Consider the following 18,276-nt stretch of genomic DNA (forward strand, 5'->3'; position numbering starts at 1 on the left):
CTCAACAAGCACAAAATCTTGAAAAGCTCCTTGATTCAAGATCAATTTCTAATCATGAATGGTACATTAATGCACATGAAGGCATCCAGAGTCATCACAATGCTTCCCCCTGGCCACATATACAAAAGCCCCTTGATTTACTAGCACATTGAGTGCTTGACAGGCATCAACACATTGCCCAAAACATCAAATGCCAGTGCCTGCATGCAAATCAACCCAATTGGCACAAAAGCCCTTTGATTTGCACTCCAATTTCCTGCAATTTTGCCCCAAATGTGAGATTGCTCACATCATACAGCATGTATGAATGCCCAATGGCACAATTACATCAAAAGCCCCAAATTTTGACACCCAATTTCCTGCAAATTTACCCAAAATGTGACCAATTTCACCCAATTTTGCCAATTTTGCTCAAAATCTGAGCCATTTGGACCTGTACCTGCTCAATTGATGAAAATGAACAAGCAAAATCCCAAAAAATTGAAGCAAAATACCTCAGACAATTTCTGATTTTTGTTTCAGAAAGGGAGGAGTCGTATTGCTCTGATTCGTGAACTGATGATGTTGCTGCTGTGCAGGTATTGACAGGGCAGCTGTATTCGTGCAGGTTGAAGAGGCTGCGTGTGGGCGGCGGGAGCTTTACGCGGACACGTAAACGTGCCGGCGGACGCTCTGTGGTGGCGTGTCGCAGCGCGTGCAACGCCTTGCGGTGGCCAGGCCTTGTTTGTTGCCGCCGCCTCCGGCTAGTGGCCAGCGCTACACGCGACTTCCTCTTGTGGCCAGGCGCTGACGCCCAACGGCTTGCTGCAATTCGCTATGGAAGCTCAGCTGTAGAAGCGGGTAACATACTTGGTGAAGAGCACGCAGAGGACGGCAGCGGGTTGTGCTCGCCCAACCTGGCTTCGACGGCTCACTCGTAGGCGTGTTCGCCTGAGTATGGACGCCCGCCTACCTGCCTGCGCGTATCCGCCTAACGCTTGCGTGCGCTTATTGACCACCTGCCTGCGACTGGTTCAACAGCTCTCCGCACAGGCGACCAGCGACCAATGAAGCACATGCAGCACACCCAGGCGACTTCCAGCGCTGCAGCTCGTTGACCAGTCGACGTGCTACCTGTAAGCAAATCGATCACAGAGAGATTCGAAGGCTAAAGGTGTAGCAACATGGGAACGCACAGTCAAATTAGAGGAATCCTAAAACCCTAGAACACAGCCTGCTCTAATACCAGTTGAAGGGGCTATGAGTTAGGGTTTCATGTGGGAGACATACACAGAGAAGAAGGGAGAGAGAGAGAGAGAGACATGTGGGGATAAGTCAACTCATAGTATGAGTGTGTGACTCCCCAGTATGAGTGTGGACTCCCCTATCACATATGTATATTTGCTCTAGTACACATAGTGCACTTAGTACATTAAAAGTACTAAGTGTACTATGTACTATACAACTTATGGGCTAGTACACACTTTAAGGATGGGCATAATGCCTTTACCCCAACACTTCTAAAGTGTTATGTTTCGGATCATAAGGAGTAGTGAGAAAAGTATCTTTCTTTGGTGGAGTTTGCTTACAACAACACCATTCACACTTCGACAGGTAAGGCACCTTTCGAGATTATGGAAGGCGGGAAGAAAGTACCTCCGATCCTACATACAAAAGATAAGATCTTTGAGGCAGATCGTTTTGTGGAGAATATAGATGAGGCTTACAAGAAGGTCAAGGTAGCTCTTCAAAGGCCTCAAGAGAAACAGAGGAAAGCAGCAAACCTTCACCGTCGATCATTGGTTTTTGATTTGGGTGATTGGGTGCTTTTGAGATTTGAGAAGGCTAGACTCAGGAAAATGAAGGGTAAACAGAGCTTATATCCTAAATTGAGTATGCGGTACTATGGGCCTTTTCAGGTGATTGAGAAGATGAGTGATGTTTCTTATCGTCTTCAGCTACCGGATCATTGGAGGATTCATAATGCATTCCATGTGAGTCTTCTTAAACCTTTCAGAGGTGAGGTGCCTACAAATCAGGTTGATGAGACACAACCAGAAGTCGAAGAACTAGATGAGATTCTTCAACCGGAACAAATTTTGGCACATAAAAAAAGAAAAGTCAGAGAAAAAGTTTCACGTCGATATCTAGTGAAGTTTGTGAGCTATTCATCTATGGATTCAAAGTGGATGGAGGAGGGTGACTTGGCAGATTCACGGAGGATACTACAACTTTACCTCGAGGCTTTTGGTTTGGAGCCTACCTTAGAAAGTGCTTCAACAGGTTCAGTTGTGGATTCTGGAGTACTACCTGTTACTCAAGAGGAAGGTGACTCCCCTCCTTTGTCACAGAGTTCACTTGGATGAGATCTGGAAGTTGCTTGGTGTTCTTATCAGCACATTGAGATACTGAACTGACAGTATATCTGTCTTTGGGATTTCTATGATATATGTGTACTAGTCACATGGTTTGATTCATGGATATACAAATCTTTTGAGAGAATGGGGACGCCTATTCTAGACTTTCATTTGATATGCATCATTGTTTACTCATGTTCATGATGTACTGCTGATCGTGGGTCTTGTGGGATGGCCGTGAGTAGGTAAAGCATCCAGGGGGACATGACTATTCACGAGGTGGATGCTCTTGATTTATGTATTTAGGTGTTCTGTTTTAGTTGGCACGACATAGCTTTCTCGTTGCTCTCTTAGGTTCTATTTCAGTTGGCAGATCCTTTGAATGAACAATTGAGAACGATTGCTTTGTTTTAAGAGGGGGGTATGTTATAGGACTAAGTATTTTACCTCTTTTCTTAAGCACTATGACTATGTTTAATCATGTTTAACATTCACTGATCATGTTTATTCTGTATGAGCATGTGTAAGATTGTACACGTGTGTGGATGTAGATATATGTTTGGTGTGTGTGTGTGTACATGTGTGTGCATGCTCATGTGCATGTATATGTGTCTTTCTCTTACCTTGTTGCAGAGCAGCAAAACAACTGAGGCATCTTGTGGGTCAGCTCTGCAAGAACAACCGGTCAGCAGCTGACGTGGCACTGCCACGTGGCGCAGGTGACGTGGCAGCTAACACTGGCTGCACTGGCTAGACTGCAGCTGATGTGGCACCTGGCTGCAAGAAGCATACGTGTGTGTGGTACACCTGGCTACTAGAAGCGCACATGGCTGGGCTGACGTGGCTGACTGTTGGTACACATGGCGGCTGGCTGCACAAACATAGGTGCTGCCATGTAGGCAGGCATGCGCTCACAAGCAAGAGAAAGGGAGGCGAAGCGATGGGCAACCGGGCAGGCAACCGGGCAGCAGCAAAACGCGCAAGGAAAAGCGCGATGGAGAAAAGCGCCGGGCAGCCAAGTTTTTGAAAAAGAAGAAAGCACTATGTTTATTTTTATTTTTTTTAATTAAAAAAAAGAGAGAAGAAAAGCTATTCGAAAGAGTTCTTTTGAGAAAAGCACTTGTATTAGTTTTTCTTAGGGGGAAAAGCATAGCTTTTCACCCCCAAAACTTGTATAAATAGAGGGCCAAGGCTCTTGTATCCCACAACACAAACTGGGTGAAAGTTTGAGAAGATCTCCTCCACGTGAAGCAAGGAGGCATCTTCTTGGGAATTGCACAAGGGCTACGCCGACCTCGAGTGATAAATAAATACCTGCGGGGGCGCGACGTTTTGGGACCAATTGGTCTTTTGTGCAGGAGCACTCTAGCTCTGCTTATTCTTTTTCTTCTTCTTCCAAGTTTAATTATTCCAGTTCATAAAGAGTTTTAAGTGTGATTAAGTGTGCTCACCGCCCGTCAAGTTTCTGAAGGCCGGTTTCAGGATGTCTGCCACAGGGTCTTGACTCCCTAATCAATGAGTCGTTGTGGCGATGAAGCTCTAGTAGGAAACGGCCCAGGCACCATTGATCCGCGTAATCCATGATCCTAGATAAGCGTCCAAGCTCCTCTCTGAAGTGACAGTGGAAACTCCCTCGAATCTCATAATATATAGTGCACCTGCATATGAAGTGTTCCTCTGACTCGACCTCCGCTGGCACAAAGTGCATATCCTCTCCTCACGAGGTATCTGCATGGCTCTCCTTGTCTCTAAGCTTAGGCGGTGCCATGACACTCACAACTCGCCACTACAATCCGCATGGTATGTGACATGTATATGTCAAGATATATGGCCCTCAATATGAAACCATCCATTGTAAGCCTCATGAAAGTATCCATGCAGTACTATCATTTGTGTGAGAGTGGCTCATGATCCAGGTATCCTATATATATAGTCCCAATAAATCATATCTAATCACCCAGTTCTTGTCATCCAAAGAGAGCTTGATGAATGGGGAGTCTGGGTCATACTGGAGTGGAGGGAGGCGACCCATCTTGAGTCCTTGCCTCGTGAACCAGGTGCATACTCGGCTATACCACGACTCGTGCCCATCTGTTGCTAGTTGCTGCTAGGAGGACTGTAGGGCGAGCCTCGGGCGGCTCCAGGGGCCATGGGTGCTGGCTGCAGCAAACTCTGCCAGGATAATATCATGTGGGACCGATAGTTTGCTGCGTATCATACAAGAAAGCATCATGACCTGAGCCCTCTCTATCTTTGGCCATTTGGCCATTGTAAGATTAAGTGCCCAAAATGGTGCTCCATACATCAATGCCAAAGTGACCAAGGTGTCAAATAGCCACATCTTGGTCCTCGGCTCCTCGAAATGGGCTTGGAAGTATTGTCTCTCCACGAGAGCGAGAGAAGCATACCCTTACATCAGTCTAGCCTTTGCAACATCGCTCATCGAGAAGATGGGTCCCGTAAAAGTGACTCCCAAGTACACATATGAGTGCAATCTCCACTAGGCTGCCCATGTAGGTGAAACTCAGTTGAGATGTGAAAAGAGGGGATGTGTTGAAGACTAGGCATATCACTAGTAGCAAGCATCCTTGTTTCCATACTACTTATGTTGATGACATTGTGCTTATTGCAGATTCTCCAAAGGCTCTCCAGAGGCATCTTGACATGGAGATCTCATCTGATAGTACTCCTAGGCATCTCACCCACCCGATGACCGACTCATATAATGCAATGATCCCCCATATCATGTTTGATGGTACCCTCAAATCTTGGAGTCTCTGGTGTAGTCTGGCTCGAGGCACCGTATCAAAGGCTTTGCAGAAATCCATAAGGCAAGAGTAAACCCGCCGGTGTCGTGCTTTGCCTTTTCTATGATGGCTCAGAAGGTGAGGATGTGATCCAAAGTGGAGAATGACCTGTGGAAACCTGCCTGCCCTGATGCTCTGTGCCCATGTCCCTCTACTAGTGTGTTGCGCTCCATCTCAAGTACCGACCCATAAACTTTGGCCAGTGTGTGGCCAATCATAATAGTCCTATAATTGTTTGGGGTCCATGGGATCTCCAGCTTTATGGATGGGTGTGATTATATGGGCTGTCGAGGTGGGTGGGAAGCCTTTCGAAAGAGCCCAGTTGAACATATGGGCCAAGAGGGGTGCCAAAGTCTTTCCCCGCATGGGAGATGTGATTTGCCAAGAGGCCCTCGTGGTCATGTGATCTGCCATTTTTGAGTCTCTGGATGGCTCGGGCTACCATGGCGGGTGTGAGGTTCCTGTCACCTGCCTGTCCACATCATCTTTTCCCACTCATTTCCCTATGGATGGAGATGTGATGGGTGTGGGTGGGCGTTTCTCCCAGATTTTCTTCGAGCCCTCGTTAGAGTTCACACCTTTGAGAGATTGGTATAAGTCCTTGTATTGGCCCTTAACATGTGCTCGTTTCTTACGTTTGGTTGTCTATTGGCTGATCCTTTGAGCATCTCACTCTTGGATTTGGCCAGTCGCAACCTCATGTACGAGATGCTCACGTGTTGTGCGGCATTCCTCGTCATACCAATCGTTCTGGTGGCATGGTGCCAGTAGGGGTTCTGGCGGTGGATCGACTAGTGGATGGAAATGCGGCTATGGCAGAGGTGTGTAAGATTGTGGTGAGCTAAGAGGTGAGGTCAGCTAGTGGGAGATTGAGGTCTACATATGTTAGATTTCGGTACAGATGATTGGAGTAAGTCAAGTCCCCATCATGGTGGAAGTGAATCTGGGTGTTGGGAGATGGGTGGTAGTGGTGAGGATGGTCAGGAAAAGCTGAGGCTGAAGGAGAGATAGGCATGGTCGGCTCCAAGGGGGCAGGTGGGAATGGTGAAGGCATGTATGGATGTGGCTAAAGCCGGAGATCCCATTAGGTAATCCACTGTACTCAAGCCTCCACCATGTGGGAAGCATGTGAGAGCTTCGGAAGAAGGCCAACGGGACATCCCGTTGAAGATGGCTAAGCCATGTGTGGTCCCCAACACGAGAAACTCTCCCCTGATGCTGTAACGTCTCCTCTGTCCTGTGATGCCCGCTGAATGCCAATCTCCTCCGAGTCTATCTCCTGCATGGTTGGCTCCTCCTGTCATATACAATGCCTGCTCACTCTGAGTCCTGGTGTTGAAGTCCCCTAAAAGGGGAACTTCGCCCAAACGTGAGAACTCAATGATGTCTGCATGGAGGGGATAAAACTTCTCTGCCTTCTCTAGAATAGCATATGAGGACTTCTAGGTGGGAAGTAACATACTGCAATGTGTATACATCTCTCCAGTGTGACGTGTAGCCTCACCCACATAAAGTGTCCAACTGTGTCCCTGCAGACTATGGTAATCATGGGCTGTAGATGTGTCCTGAATAGTACCGCCGCTCCGCCAGACCCGTGTACCCCACGATGGTAATCATGGGCTGTAGATGTGTCCTGAATAGTACCGCCACTCTGCCAAACCCGCGTACCCCGTGATCAAAAGACTGCAGGGGCTGCTCGGCCTGTTCTTGAAGACTTTTGAGGGGTTGAAGGCTAATCCATTAGGATTTGGGCTTCCTAAGAGCTTTCTTGAGCTTCCCAATTGATACTCCAGGTGAACCAAGCTTCTCGGATTGAAGAGGACATTGCCCAAGGTATGGGAAGGCTTGAGATATACAGTTTATGGAGACCTAGGGTATACTATTGAGGGAGAGATACTCCCTTTGAGCTTGGATACGCCTGTGATGAGGATTCCCTTGTTTAGCCGGCAAGGATTTCCAGTGAAACCGACACACATTGTTTTATCTCAGCCTCTTGCCACTTAGCAGGGCTGCCCATGCACTTGGTGGGTCCGAGACTCCTCTCATATATCAAGCCCCATAAGACCCACACTGTGTAGATTACCCAGCATTTTCTTTAAGGAACGGGTTAAGTATTTATTTACTTGATATCCATTCCTCTTTCAAGAATTTAATCCTTGAGAAGATGCACAGCTCTTTCTTGTTAGGACATAGGCTTGGGCAAAACCTATGATAAGGGTAAAAATAACTTCCAAGGGCTTGTGCAAGGATGTCATGCAATATCTTAAAGCACAAGTGACATGCCTGCAGAATTGAGAACCTTATTCCATGTGGTCTATTGCAGCCATATTCCAGAGGGTAAGCGGACACGCATTGAAATTAATTTCATTACTAGTTTGCCCATCACAGCCAAGGGGTGGAACAGCCTAATGGTTGTGGTGGATAGAATGACCAAAGTGGCCCACTTTATGCCAACTAAGACCACTTTCATTGCTTCACAGGTTGCAGCACAGTTCATGGAGTATATCTTCAAAATACATGGCCTCTCACAGGAAATTCTAAGGGACAAAGACATCAAATTTATGAGTGGGTATTGGAAGGGGTTGTTCTCTCATATGGGCACTAAACCAATCCCTAGTACTGCCTACCATCCTCACATGTGAGCGCTAAACCAACCCTGAGTACTGCCTACCAAGTTGAGAGAGTTAACAGATGGCTAGAAGAATGCTTAAGACATTTTTGTTTTGGTACACAAGTCATGGCACAAATGGTTGTCCTTGGCAGAATTTTGTAACGACTCCACCAGGCACACTTCTATTGGCATGTCACCTTTTGAATCCGTTTATGGATACCCAATAAGGTTGCCCTTGACACTAACAGATCAGATTATGAATGAACCAACATGCACAAAATGAGCTAGAAACAATGCATGTTGTGCTACAGTTGGCAAAGGATAATTTGGCAAAGATGAAGCTAAAGGAGAAGACATGGAATTCCAAAAAGGAGAGGGGGTATATTTCAGGTTGCATAAGCATAGATATGCTTCTCTCAAGTGTAACACAAACACCAAGTTGGCCCATAGGTGTTATGGTCCCAACAAAATTTTAAAGAAGGAAGGAACAAAGTGATAATAGAGTAAGTTAACAAACAGCAGGGACTTCCATGTGAGGAGGCTACTTGGCAATTAGTCTCTAAGGAATATCCTCTTCTACTGGATTAAGTTGTGGACTTACCTCTGACATGCTACTACAGCGTCCATTTTAATTTTGAGGACAATTTTAAAATGGTGAAGTCATAAAATGACAGGGTAGCTACTTTAGACTACAGACCCTTATTTTGATTAGTAAGGCTTCAGGTTGCAGATAATTTCAATTCATATTTCCTGTACTTCCGTATTTCGAGCTTGCCACATGTCATTTGGGCAGCTCTTTTATCCCACAGACAATAGGGCTGGTGAACGTACATTAAAAGGAAGCAAGAGATTTTTTTTACTGCTCTGTTATTTTAGTTATTTTCACAGTGTTTCCTGCTATTTTTAGCTGTTCCTACTATTTCAGTAGTAGCTATGGTTATTAGTAGAAACAGTCCTGTTACAGTGCTGATAAACCTAGAGAACATCATAATGTGTAAACTCTTGTACCTGACCCAGGGAATCACAGAGCATACTCAATGTGCAGCCATGGATGCTGTGTTTTGTTCAATATTGGGTTTTTCAAAAGTTTATTCCATTGTAGAATTTATGAGCATACATGCACATTCATGTATTCATATTGCTTGAAGTATGACCAACTATATTAGGTTCCTATTTGATATTTATAGGTTGTCGTCCTTATTTTTGACATTCTGTATCAAAATAACACACATACACAAGCGTTCGTATGCACACTGGCCCGCTATACGTGCACAAAGTTTTATAGTAGATGAAATGCCATGCATATGGCTGCTCATATGAAGAGATCAAACCTTTGAAGCCCAGCGCCGTTCAGCTTGTTGACATATATCTCGCAAGTCACGACCTGACATTCTGCAATGAAAGACAAGAAGTAAGGACACAATTATATTAAGTATACAAACAAATATGAAAACACTACAAAACCAATCACAAATTGCTTAATCACAAACCTAGTTCACACTCTAATTCGAGAGTTCTACCTCTTCATATGTAACAGTTTGAGATCTATTTAAGAGAGCCTTGGGAATCAATGCAATAAACCTCAGCTTTCCACTTGACACTTATCCGTTTTTTAGATTCAATATCTAAAATAATGATTAATCACATAAAAAGTTTTTGCATCATCTACCGGATACCCAAAGAGGCGGAAGATAGCCAGGAGATCACACAATCAAGGCCTGTTACCCTGGCCTCCGCCTGCCCATACAAATGGCTAAGTGAAGAGGTTGCAGACCCTCATTGGCACACGAGCATTTGGGGTGAGTTTGGACGTGGAGTAGTGGCAGCCAGCCTAAGGCTGCAAGCGCTCAAGGTGCGTGCAATCTTAGCACTGGCATGGTCTGTGGCCTCACCTGAGTGGACATCCTCATGCTGGAGGTACCTCAAGACCCCCCTCTCATCTGCAAGCCTGAGGTGGAGAAAAGGAGAAGGTAAACCTCTTGCATCTCCACGTCAATCACCTTGAGCTCCATCCATGCTTTCGACCAAGTGTGGCCAATGACATCTGGTCGCCCAAAAGCTTCTATAAACTGGTGACCTGATCTCGGAGGCTGTTGCCCACCACCACCGCTCTAGGACTACTCTTGGGGGAAAGGAGAAAACTGCCGCTCCAACATCCATGAGAACGGTGGAGTGGTGAAGAATGACGCACGTGGAGGGGGGGCCACCATATCCACAAAAGAGCTAGCATCAAGGGAATGCACCTGAAAAGGGTTAGCTCATCTGATGCCCCATCAGGCAAAACAGCACATCGACTAACTCCGGATAGAGTGCCAGGGGTCACTCCCTCTAACCCCTCCTCCCTGTCTGCCCTAGCTGGTTCCCCAAGGTGCAGCAGTCACCCCCCGCTGTGCCTAATCCTTTCCGGCCTAGATACCCCTCTTGGCAGTGGTTCTCTGTTCCGATGGAGATGGTGATCTGTTTTTCTCCAGTACCGTGTCTGCAGGCTTTGTTGCATGCCCATGTCTCATGATATCCTCTTTCAGCTGCATGGGGACATCATGCGATAAAATGGTCATAATGGTTCGCTGTTAGAATCGTCTCCTTGGGCTCTAATGCACCACATCGACCATGTCAGCAACGGATGAGAAAATGCCTTACGTATAACTAGCCCTTATTCAAACTTGGGTGCCCAAAACTCTTATTTTAGCTAAGTGAGTTTGGGTAATACCAGATTTCTCATAATTGTTACAACTTTTATAGTGCCTTTGCACGACCCTTACTCTTCTACAGTACCATTCATCAAGGTCCCACTGCAAACCGGCCATAGGTGATTCTTCCACAACTAAGGATTGTCAGCAACTTTGAAGGGAGAGGGATTGATCCATCAAAAGCTGTCCTGAAACCCAATGACTTGCCCACGCTGTAGGGGCTCTTGGATATCCTCCTCACAAAGAACAGGGTGGTTTTTTGGAGTCTTGAAGATTCATAGGGGGGATGCCGTGCATGGTGAAAAGCGCTAGCGCTACCCAGGTGGAGGCCACTCGTCTGGGATGGGAGAACGGATGTCGAGAGATCACAACTTCACAACCCAGCTAGGCGTTGTCAATGGTTCACAAAGGGAATCTGATAGAAGTGAAGCCAGGAACTGAAGGACTGGGCCAGGCCAGATCCAAGTGCCCCCAAGATATGTGAGGTGACCTGAACCAAATCATTCCATACCAAGCACTGTTCCAGTCTTTCCTCTACACCAAATCACTGTTCCAGTGTTTCCTCCTCTACATTAGGAGGGCTTCTGGAATTGGGCTGGTCTCAGCGTGTCCTGGACACGGAGCAAGCGAGCGAGAGAGAGAGAGAGAGAGAGAGAGAGAGAGAGAGAGAGAGAGAGAGAGAGGCCTAAGCCCATGTGCTGTGAAGGTAGCGGACCTGAGCACCTTTTGGTATCCAATACAAGCCCTCCTGAAGCATCTGTGGTCTGGGCGGCACCTGAAGACGCAACCGCAAGGTGACTGTCTGAGAAGCTGCTTTTTCCAGGGTGCAAAGTTTAGTCACTCCTCTGCCAGCTTACAGTTCTCCAGATCAGATTGCCATGTTCAAGATCCGAGTCTAGCAAGTCTTCGTGGTTTTTACCTGGATGGGCATGCCCTCACTAGAGATAGTTCTTTAAGAATGACTCACTCCCGTAGCCTCCCCACCTGGTCCAATCTAGGTTGCCTCTTTCTCCCGGCTTGCCTTTCCCCGCGGGTATTAAGGGACGCAGAAGCTTTCACTTAAGGGTAGAGAACGAGCCGCAGAGGATAATGTCGCCTTGAGCATGGAAAGGACTCCTTCGGGGGGCTTGCAAGAGGCATGAGAAAGAGTGATTTCTTCTTCATTATTTAAAATATATCGTTTCGTCAGCTAGGATAGATTTCAAGAAAATGCCTTCTAAAGCATTAGAGGGCCAGAATCGAATTGAATTGAAGGGTGGCCCACTTGGGATGTGATCTTCCATATCCATGAGCAGCAAACACCCCTCCCCCCACCCCCTCCCAACACACACACAAAGCATAACACTCTCAGAGGACTATCAAGCCCGTCCATAGCAAGTGAGAATCCTTGGTTTCCGCAACAATGGCACAATGACTAGTCAGATTTCCAATGACATCCATGCAATGAAATCATTTTGCAAACATGTTTTGTCAAAGTCGGGGTTGATTCCAAAGCTTTTGTCACAAAGAACCTCACTCCCCAATCCCTATTGTCTTGCCACAAGCAGCTACGGTCCACTAGCATCCATACAGGTTAAACAAAGAGTTTAGGGTCACACCTACCATCTTACTACAGCCCACAAACGAGGCTAGAATACAGATTCACGTGCACGGTTCACGAGAGGGCGTCCCTTGCCCATAAAATAGACACACTAATCTTGTAGGCAGTAAATCATTGCACGGGAAAATAATTCCAAGCATGCAAGTATGCCATGCATAAGAATGTATTGGTGTATCTCCCTTTCATTCAGCTTGTAGAGCAGGTGGTCATTCCGAGAGTAGACATTACATCCCCAGGCCATGTAATTTGGAAATGGCCACGGACCAAAATCCCTCGCCTCTCATATTTAGCCTGCTGGCCTCTAGTGTAGACATCAGTCCCCTACCATGAGGTGCTAGTCCACACGATCCTTGGCGCGTAGACGTAAGTCCCCTACCACGAGGTGTCATGTCCACACTACGGAACCTGTCCATAGGTCCGGAAACGTAGAGAATGCCCAACTAGTGACATCCCCCCTGGCTTCTAAACAGTTGACCGCAACTGAAAAGCTTTCTAGTATGCTTCTAGGAACTATGAATACTCCTGGAAGTATACCTCATCCACACATTTAGCATCCATGGGTGAATAATTCTTGAACTTCACACAAGGTACTATCTTTGAAGTTTGCCACTTGCAAGCTTACACTCATTGTGAAACACAATCTACTCTGGCTGTAACACGTCTTACAGCTCATCCACTTCAGGTGGATCTTCCATAACCGGCTCTCTAGGATCCGATCCCACATATTTGCGCACGAGGCTTACATGAAATGCATTGTGTATCCTCCAATAATTCGGCAAAGCCAACCGAAAAGCCACTTCATTGATCTACTCAATGACTTTGAATGGTCCATAGTAGCTTAGGACACATCCCCTCTTTTCCGGGCCTCTTTCTAAGTCTTGGTTTTCTCGAATTTCAGCAATATCCAATCATTTTCTTTGATGTATCTGTAGCCTTTTTATGCTTCTCTTAAGAACACTCAATGACTATCCGCACCTGTGCAAAGGCAATATCAAGGTCCCTGACAAAGTCATCGGCGGCAAAGATCTCATCCTTTGTACGAAGAATGGGTGGCAATACCACTTTGCCATACATGATCTCAAATGGGGCCTTTCTTGTAGAAGCACACATTGTGTTGTTATATGCAAATTCCACAAGTGGCAAGAACTTTTCTGATCGGCCACACAACATTTAAACATACCTAACATGGCTGAATTTGCAACTTCACTTTGTCCCTCAGTTTGAGGATAATAAGCTAATGAAAAATTCAGCTTAGTGCCCATATTGTCAAAAAGAGCTCTCCAAAAGAGACTCGTCCTGGGATCTCTATCCCCAACAATTGATTTGGGCATTCCATGATGCTTAAACACCTATGAGATAAAGATTCTGACCATGTACTTAGCTTTTATGGTCTTTCTAATAGGCAAGAAGTGAGCTTGCTTGCTAAACTTGTCTACAATAGTCCATATTGCATCATTGTCATATTATGTACAAGGCAAATCCATGGCTGATTCGGAAATGGCAAAGGTTGAAGCAAACTGGGAGCTTTTTGCCTATCGAATTTCACCTTTTTACAGGTGATACAAGCATATCTTCTCATGCCTAGCCAAAAGAAATGCCTCTCAATCATTTGAGTGGGAGGAAAAATTCCTCCATGTCTTGCATAAGGAGAAGCATGGCATTCATCCAAAACTTTTCGTTTTTGCAACTACACATAGGCAACATTCTTTCATAAGATAGCCATCTTTCACTACATATGAGGCATGTGCATGACCAACCATCAAACCAACCTATATATCTGCAAATTCACCATCCAAATGATACACATCTCACATCTCAGATAAGTCCTGATGTGAAACAACTGAAATTACTCCCACTTATGGTTTTCTTGATAAAGCATTTACGACCACATTCTTCTTGCCAGCTGTGTGCAAAATTTGAAAATGAAACATAGAGAGGAAATTGGCCATTCTCATATGCTTCTCTAAAAGCTTGGTTTACATCAGAAAATACCGCAAACTTTGGTAATCGGTCTTGACTGTAAATTCAGCTTCCAATAAGTAGTGTTTCCATACTAGAAGAGCATGAATTACAGCCAATAGTTCTTTCTCATAGATGCCAAGAGAAAGCTCAGCATCATGCAACTTTCTACTTTCATATGCAACAGCATGTCCTCCGTGATTTAGGACAACTCCTATGCAACTGCCACATGCATCACATTCAACACTGAATGTCTTTTGTAAATCAGGAATCACCAAAACTGGTCCCGATGTAATGGCACTCTTGAGCTTAAGAAAAGCATCAATCTCAGACTTTGACCATTTAAACATAGCCCTTTTCTTGGTAAGTTCATGCAATGGCGAGGAAATCATTGTAAAATGAGATATGAACCTCTTGTAATATGAGCATAAACCAAGGAAACTACAAACTTCATGTATGGATTTAAGTTCTAACCAATCCTTAATGGCTTGGATCTTTGTAGGATCCAGTGTCCACTCGCACTCCATCTTTTGATACTATTTGTCCAAGATAGTGAATCTCCGAGAGAAAATCCACTCTTTTTGCCATTAATTATAAGCTTATGTTTCCTCCATTCAATCAACGACAACTTTCAAGTGCGTCTTACGTTGTTCCTCATTCTTCGAAAATACCAAAATGTCATTGAAAAAGACGCTTGTAAATGCTCTATGATTTTTGAAAATTCAGTCCATCATTTGGTTAAAGGTAGCCGGAGCATTTGTGAGACCGAATGGCATAACCAAATACTCATAGAGACCAAAAGATGTGCAAAAGGCTATCTTGTGTACATCCTCAAGCATCACTCTCACATGATGGTAACCACTCTTGAGCTCAACATGACTAAAACGTGACGAACCATCCAATTTGTCCAAGTCTCAAGATATTATCAATCCTCGGAATAGGGAAACCAATTCTTGATGGTTATCTTATTAAGTGCCTTATAATCCATGCACATGCTAAAATGAATCATCTTTCTGTACAAGAAGAACAGGTGAAGAACTTGGTCGCACTAAACCTTTCTCTAAGAGTTCACCAACTTGCTTCATAATCGCTTGTGGTTGGTAAGCACTCACACGATACGCTAGCCTATTAGGAGGTGAATCACTTGGCACCATGGTTGTTTCTCGTACCAGTACGAACCAATTCGTAGTGTACGGTTCCCACGGTACGATATGATCATTGGGCACAGTTTCGATCATTTGCAAAAGTGCCATTTTTGCTCCTTTTTTGCTTGTTTTTGTCTGGTTTTCTTACTATTTTTCAACCGTTTTTTTTTTTTTTTTGCTTGCCTTGGCTATAGACTTGAGCTCTTGAGCAACTCCTTTAAAGTGCGCCCCCCCCAACCTTCCCTCACATTCAAGCTTGAAGCTCCATAGTTTGTAAGTGTTAAAAAAAACCATATTTTATCGTAAGTTATCCCAAATTTTCACATCGTACCGAAAATTTCCGTACGGTATCATACTGTATGGTGTCATATTTTTGTACCATGACAACTATGCCCGGCACCAAATCAATACAGTGATCCTATGGCCGTAAAGGAGGCATTTTACTCGGCAATGCATTGGCAAAACAATCTCTATACTCACTCAGAAAAATTCAGCCTATCACGAGTAAGAGAATCTACATGCACATTGCTATGTTCCACATCATCACATACTAGACACTCTTTTTCATTGCTTTATTGATTTGTACATGAGATACGAGGATAGTATCACCCGATTCCCTTGCATATATAAGATGCTCTCGGCCTTTGTACATAAAAGAGAGTTTGTTTGTCTTGTAATTCTTGCGGAGTTCGAGGCGAGCATACCATGGTTTACCAAGCAATACATCACATCCATTAAGAGGTGCAATAAGGAAGTTCTCATGATCGAGATAACCCTAGATGTGAATTTGCAGCTTTCCGATGAGAGGAGTGATCTTCACATCCTTCTTAACCAAATCTGAACATGCATATATTTCGGGTCCCATGTCTCCCACTTAAATCCCCAAGGTGGAAGCCATTTGGGTGGAGATGAAGTTGTCAATAGAGCAGTCATCAAACATGAATAAGGTGGGCTGATCTTTTAGTTGCCCCATGCTTTGCATACTACTCTATCCTTGCTTGCATGTCCTGTATTGCCTTACACATGGGGCACCATGCTCACATGCACTTCAAGCTCATCTGCTTTGACGCGATATGTGGTCTTTACTACCACATTTAAAGCATTTGCCCTTTCGCATGTATTGCGCCCTTTGCTGTTGAGATAACCAATAAGTGCTTCGGCTTCTTCTCTTGTACATTTTCAGCTTTCGGAACACTTTTGGCATGCTTGAAGCCCCTTTTTGGTGGATGTCCACCTTTTTTAATGCTAAAACCAGCTTTGTCCTTCCCTTTTCCCATGCTTAGGTCAATCTTTGATTGCACCCATTTGATATTGAGTTGCTTAAGAGGCTGAAGCTGAATTTATGAGTTATTGTAGAGTTTGATTGGGGTAGATTTTGAAAGATGGGTTGCAACCCGACTAAAACTTCCTCTTCTTTTCCTCTTTATCTATCTTAATAAAGGGAATAACTTCCAATAGTACCTTCCAAAAGTTTGATACATAAAAAGTGATTGATTCTCCTTCCTTCCGACCCAACCAATCCCACTTTTTGTGTATGTTTTTCGCAAAATTGGGAGGTAGAAACTGAGCATAAAATTTGCTTTTGAATTCAGCCCATGTAGCAATGGTGCTACCAAAAAGCTTCTTAGCAACCACCAATGTGCTACAGTCCCCTTCATATATATGTCAACATGTCTAAGCTTTGATCCCTCCGTGAACGAGATCTCTCTCATGAAAAGCAATCTCAAACTGGGAGATGAAAGATAAAGCTTTGGTAGAGTCATACTCGCCATGGTAGTTCTCAAATTTTATAGATTTGTCTCCTACCTTGAACTCTTTGGCCCTCTTGCTATGATGAACATCCTCCTCACCAATTTTGGCTCTCCTTTTGCCATTATCTATAAGAGGAATGTAACGGTCCAATTCCTTCCTTGTAGGAACCGAAACATGAGTCAGTTCCTTGCCATGTGTACCTAAAAATGAAGAAGCATGCCTGTGGCTGTGGGATGGGGTTCCATGTGTAGTAGAGGCATGGCGAGAGGTTACTATCACCTCTTCCCTCTCTTGTTGAATTGCAGATTTCAGCTTTGTGAAAGCGGCTCCAAGAGGGTTTGGATGAGGTGGCTTTTTGAACATAAGCTCACCCTCTTTTCCTTCCACCACATCACCTTGATCAATGAGAACAGAAAGTGCCATCCATAGTAACATGAAACGTTTCGTCCGTTTCGTCGTTTCAAAGGTTTTGTTTCGTCTGTTTTGGACGAAACACAAAGGTTTCGAAATGACACTTCTTATATACACATACCAAATTTATAACATAGCCAACAGAAAGATGAAGATGCATGTTTTGAAACTAGTGGGTATAAAATTCATGATTTTGGGAGTAAGTTTTTTGGTATTTTCAAAATTTGGGCAAGAAAAGGGGAGAGAGAGGAGGAAAGAAACAAGTTGGAAGGGAAGAGGGAGGTGAGAAGAAAAGGGAAGGAGGTGAGAAGAAAAGGAGAGAAAGAGGAGGAGGGAAGAGGAGGGGTGGACCGTGGAGGAGAAGAGAGAAAGAGGAAAAGGGAAGAGGAAGAGGAGGCATGGAGGAGAAGGAGCGAAAGGAGGAGTGGACAAGAAGAAGAGGCAGAGTAACAGGTTGCGGCCGAGAAGAAGTGTCGGATGCGTCAATTGGCAAATGGGCAGCAAACAAGGACAGAAATGACGACAAAAATCGCATTTGCAAAAAAAAAAACCTCTCGCCCGTTTTTTTGATCTCACTTTACATTTGGGCGAAACACCGTTTCGATGGGCAGGTTTCGTTTTGTTTCGAAACGTTTCGTGCTAGAAATGTTTCGTGCCGTTTCGAGAGGTCAAAACGGGTTTTTATGTTACTATGGTGCCATCGCTCTTGGTTTGACACCCAATTCTAGTGCAACAATTTCCAATGCATCATTCACAAAAGCTGAATGCCTTTGTGCATCCAATACTTACTTAACTTTTGGATCTTCATGCAAACTCTTCAATTGGGCATCTTTCTCACGTAGTTGTCTGATGTGATAGGCCGACTTTGGGAGTCGGCTCACTTTTTCTTGGATCCCGGGAGTGTGGATACCTCAGGGATTCGGCATTTGGTCGTGCGTATAGTGGCAGACTTGGCGCGCGACCCT

At 44.8% G+C, this 18,276-nt stretch overlaps 1 protein-coding gene across 2 annotated transcripts in view; it reads right to left on the reverse strand.

The window, feature by feature from the left end:
• Positions 1 to 18,276, reverse strand: part of LOC147638140 (uncharacterized) — a 101,415-nt gene that overhangs the window by 11,286 nt on the left and 71,853 nt on the right. For both annotated transcript variants that reach the window (XM_086798058.1, XM_086798057.1), the window contains one exon: positions 9,086 to 9,146. In XM_086798058.1, the coding sequence (XP_086654184.1) occupies positions 9,086 to 9,146 (61 nt within the window). The remainder of the gene's footprint in view (positions 1 to 9,085; positions 9,147 to 18,276) is intronic.

Source organism: Cibotium barometz, chromosome 5 (assembly GCF_041138505.1).
Source record: "Cibotium barometz isolate CiBa-2024 chromosome 5, ASM4113850v1, whole genome shotgun sequence".
Classification (NCBI taxonomy): Eukaryota; Viridiplantae; Streptophyta; class Polypodiopsida; order Cyatheales; family Cibotiaceae; genus Cibotium; species Cibotium barometz.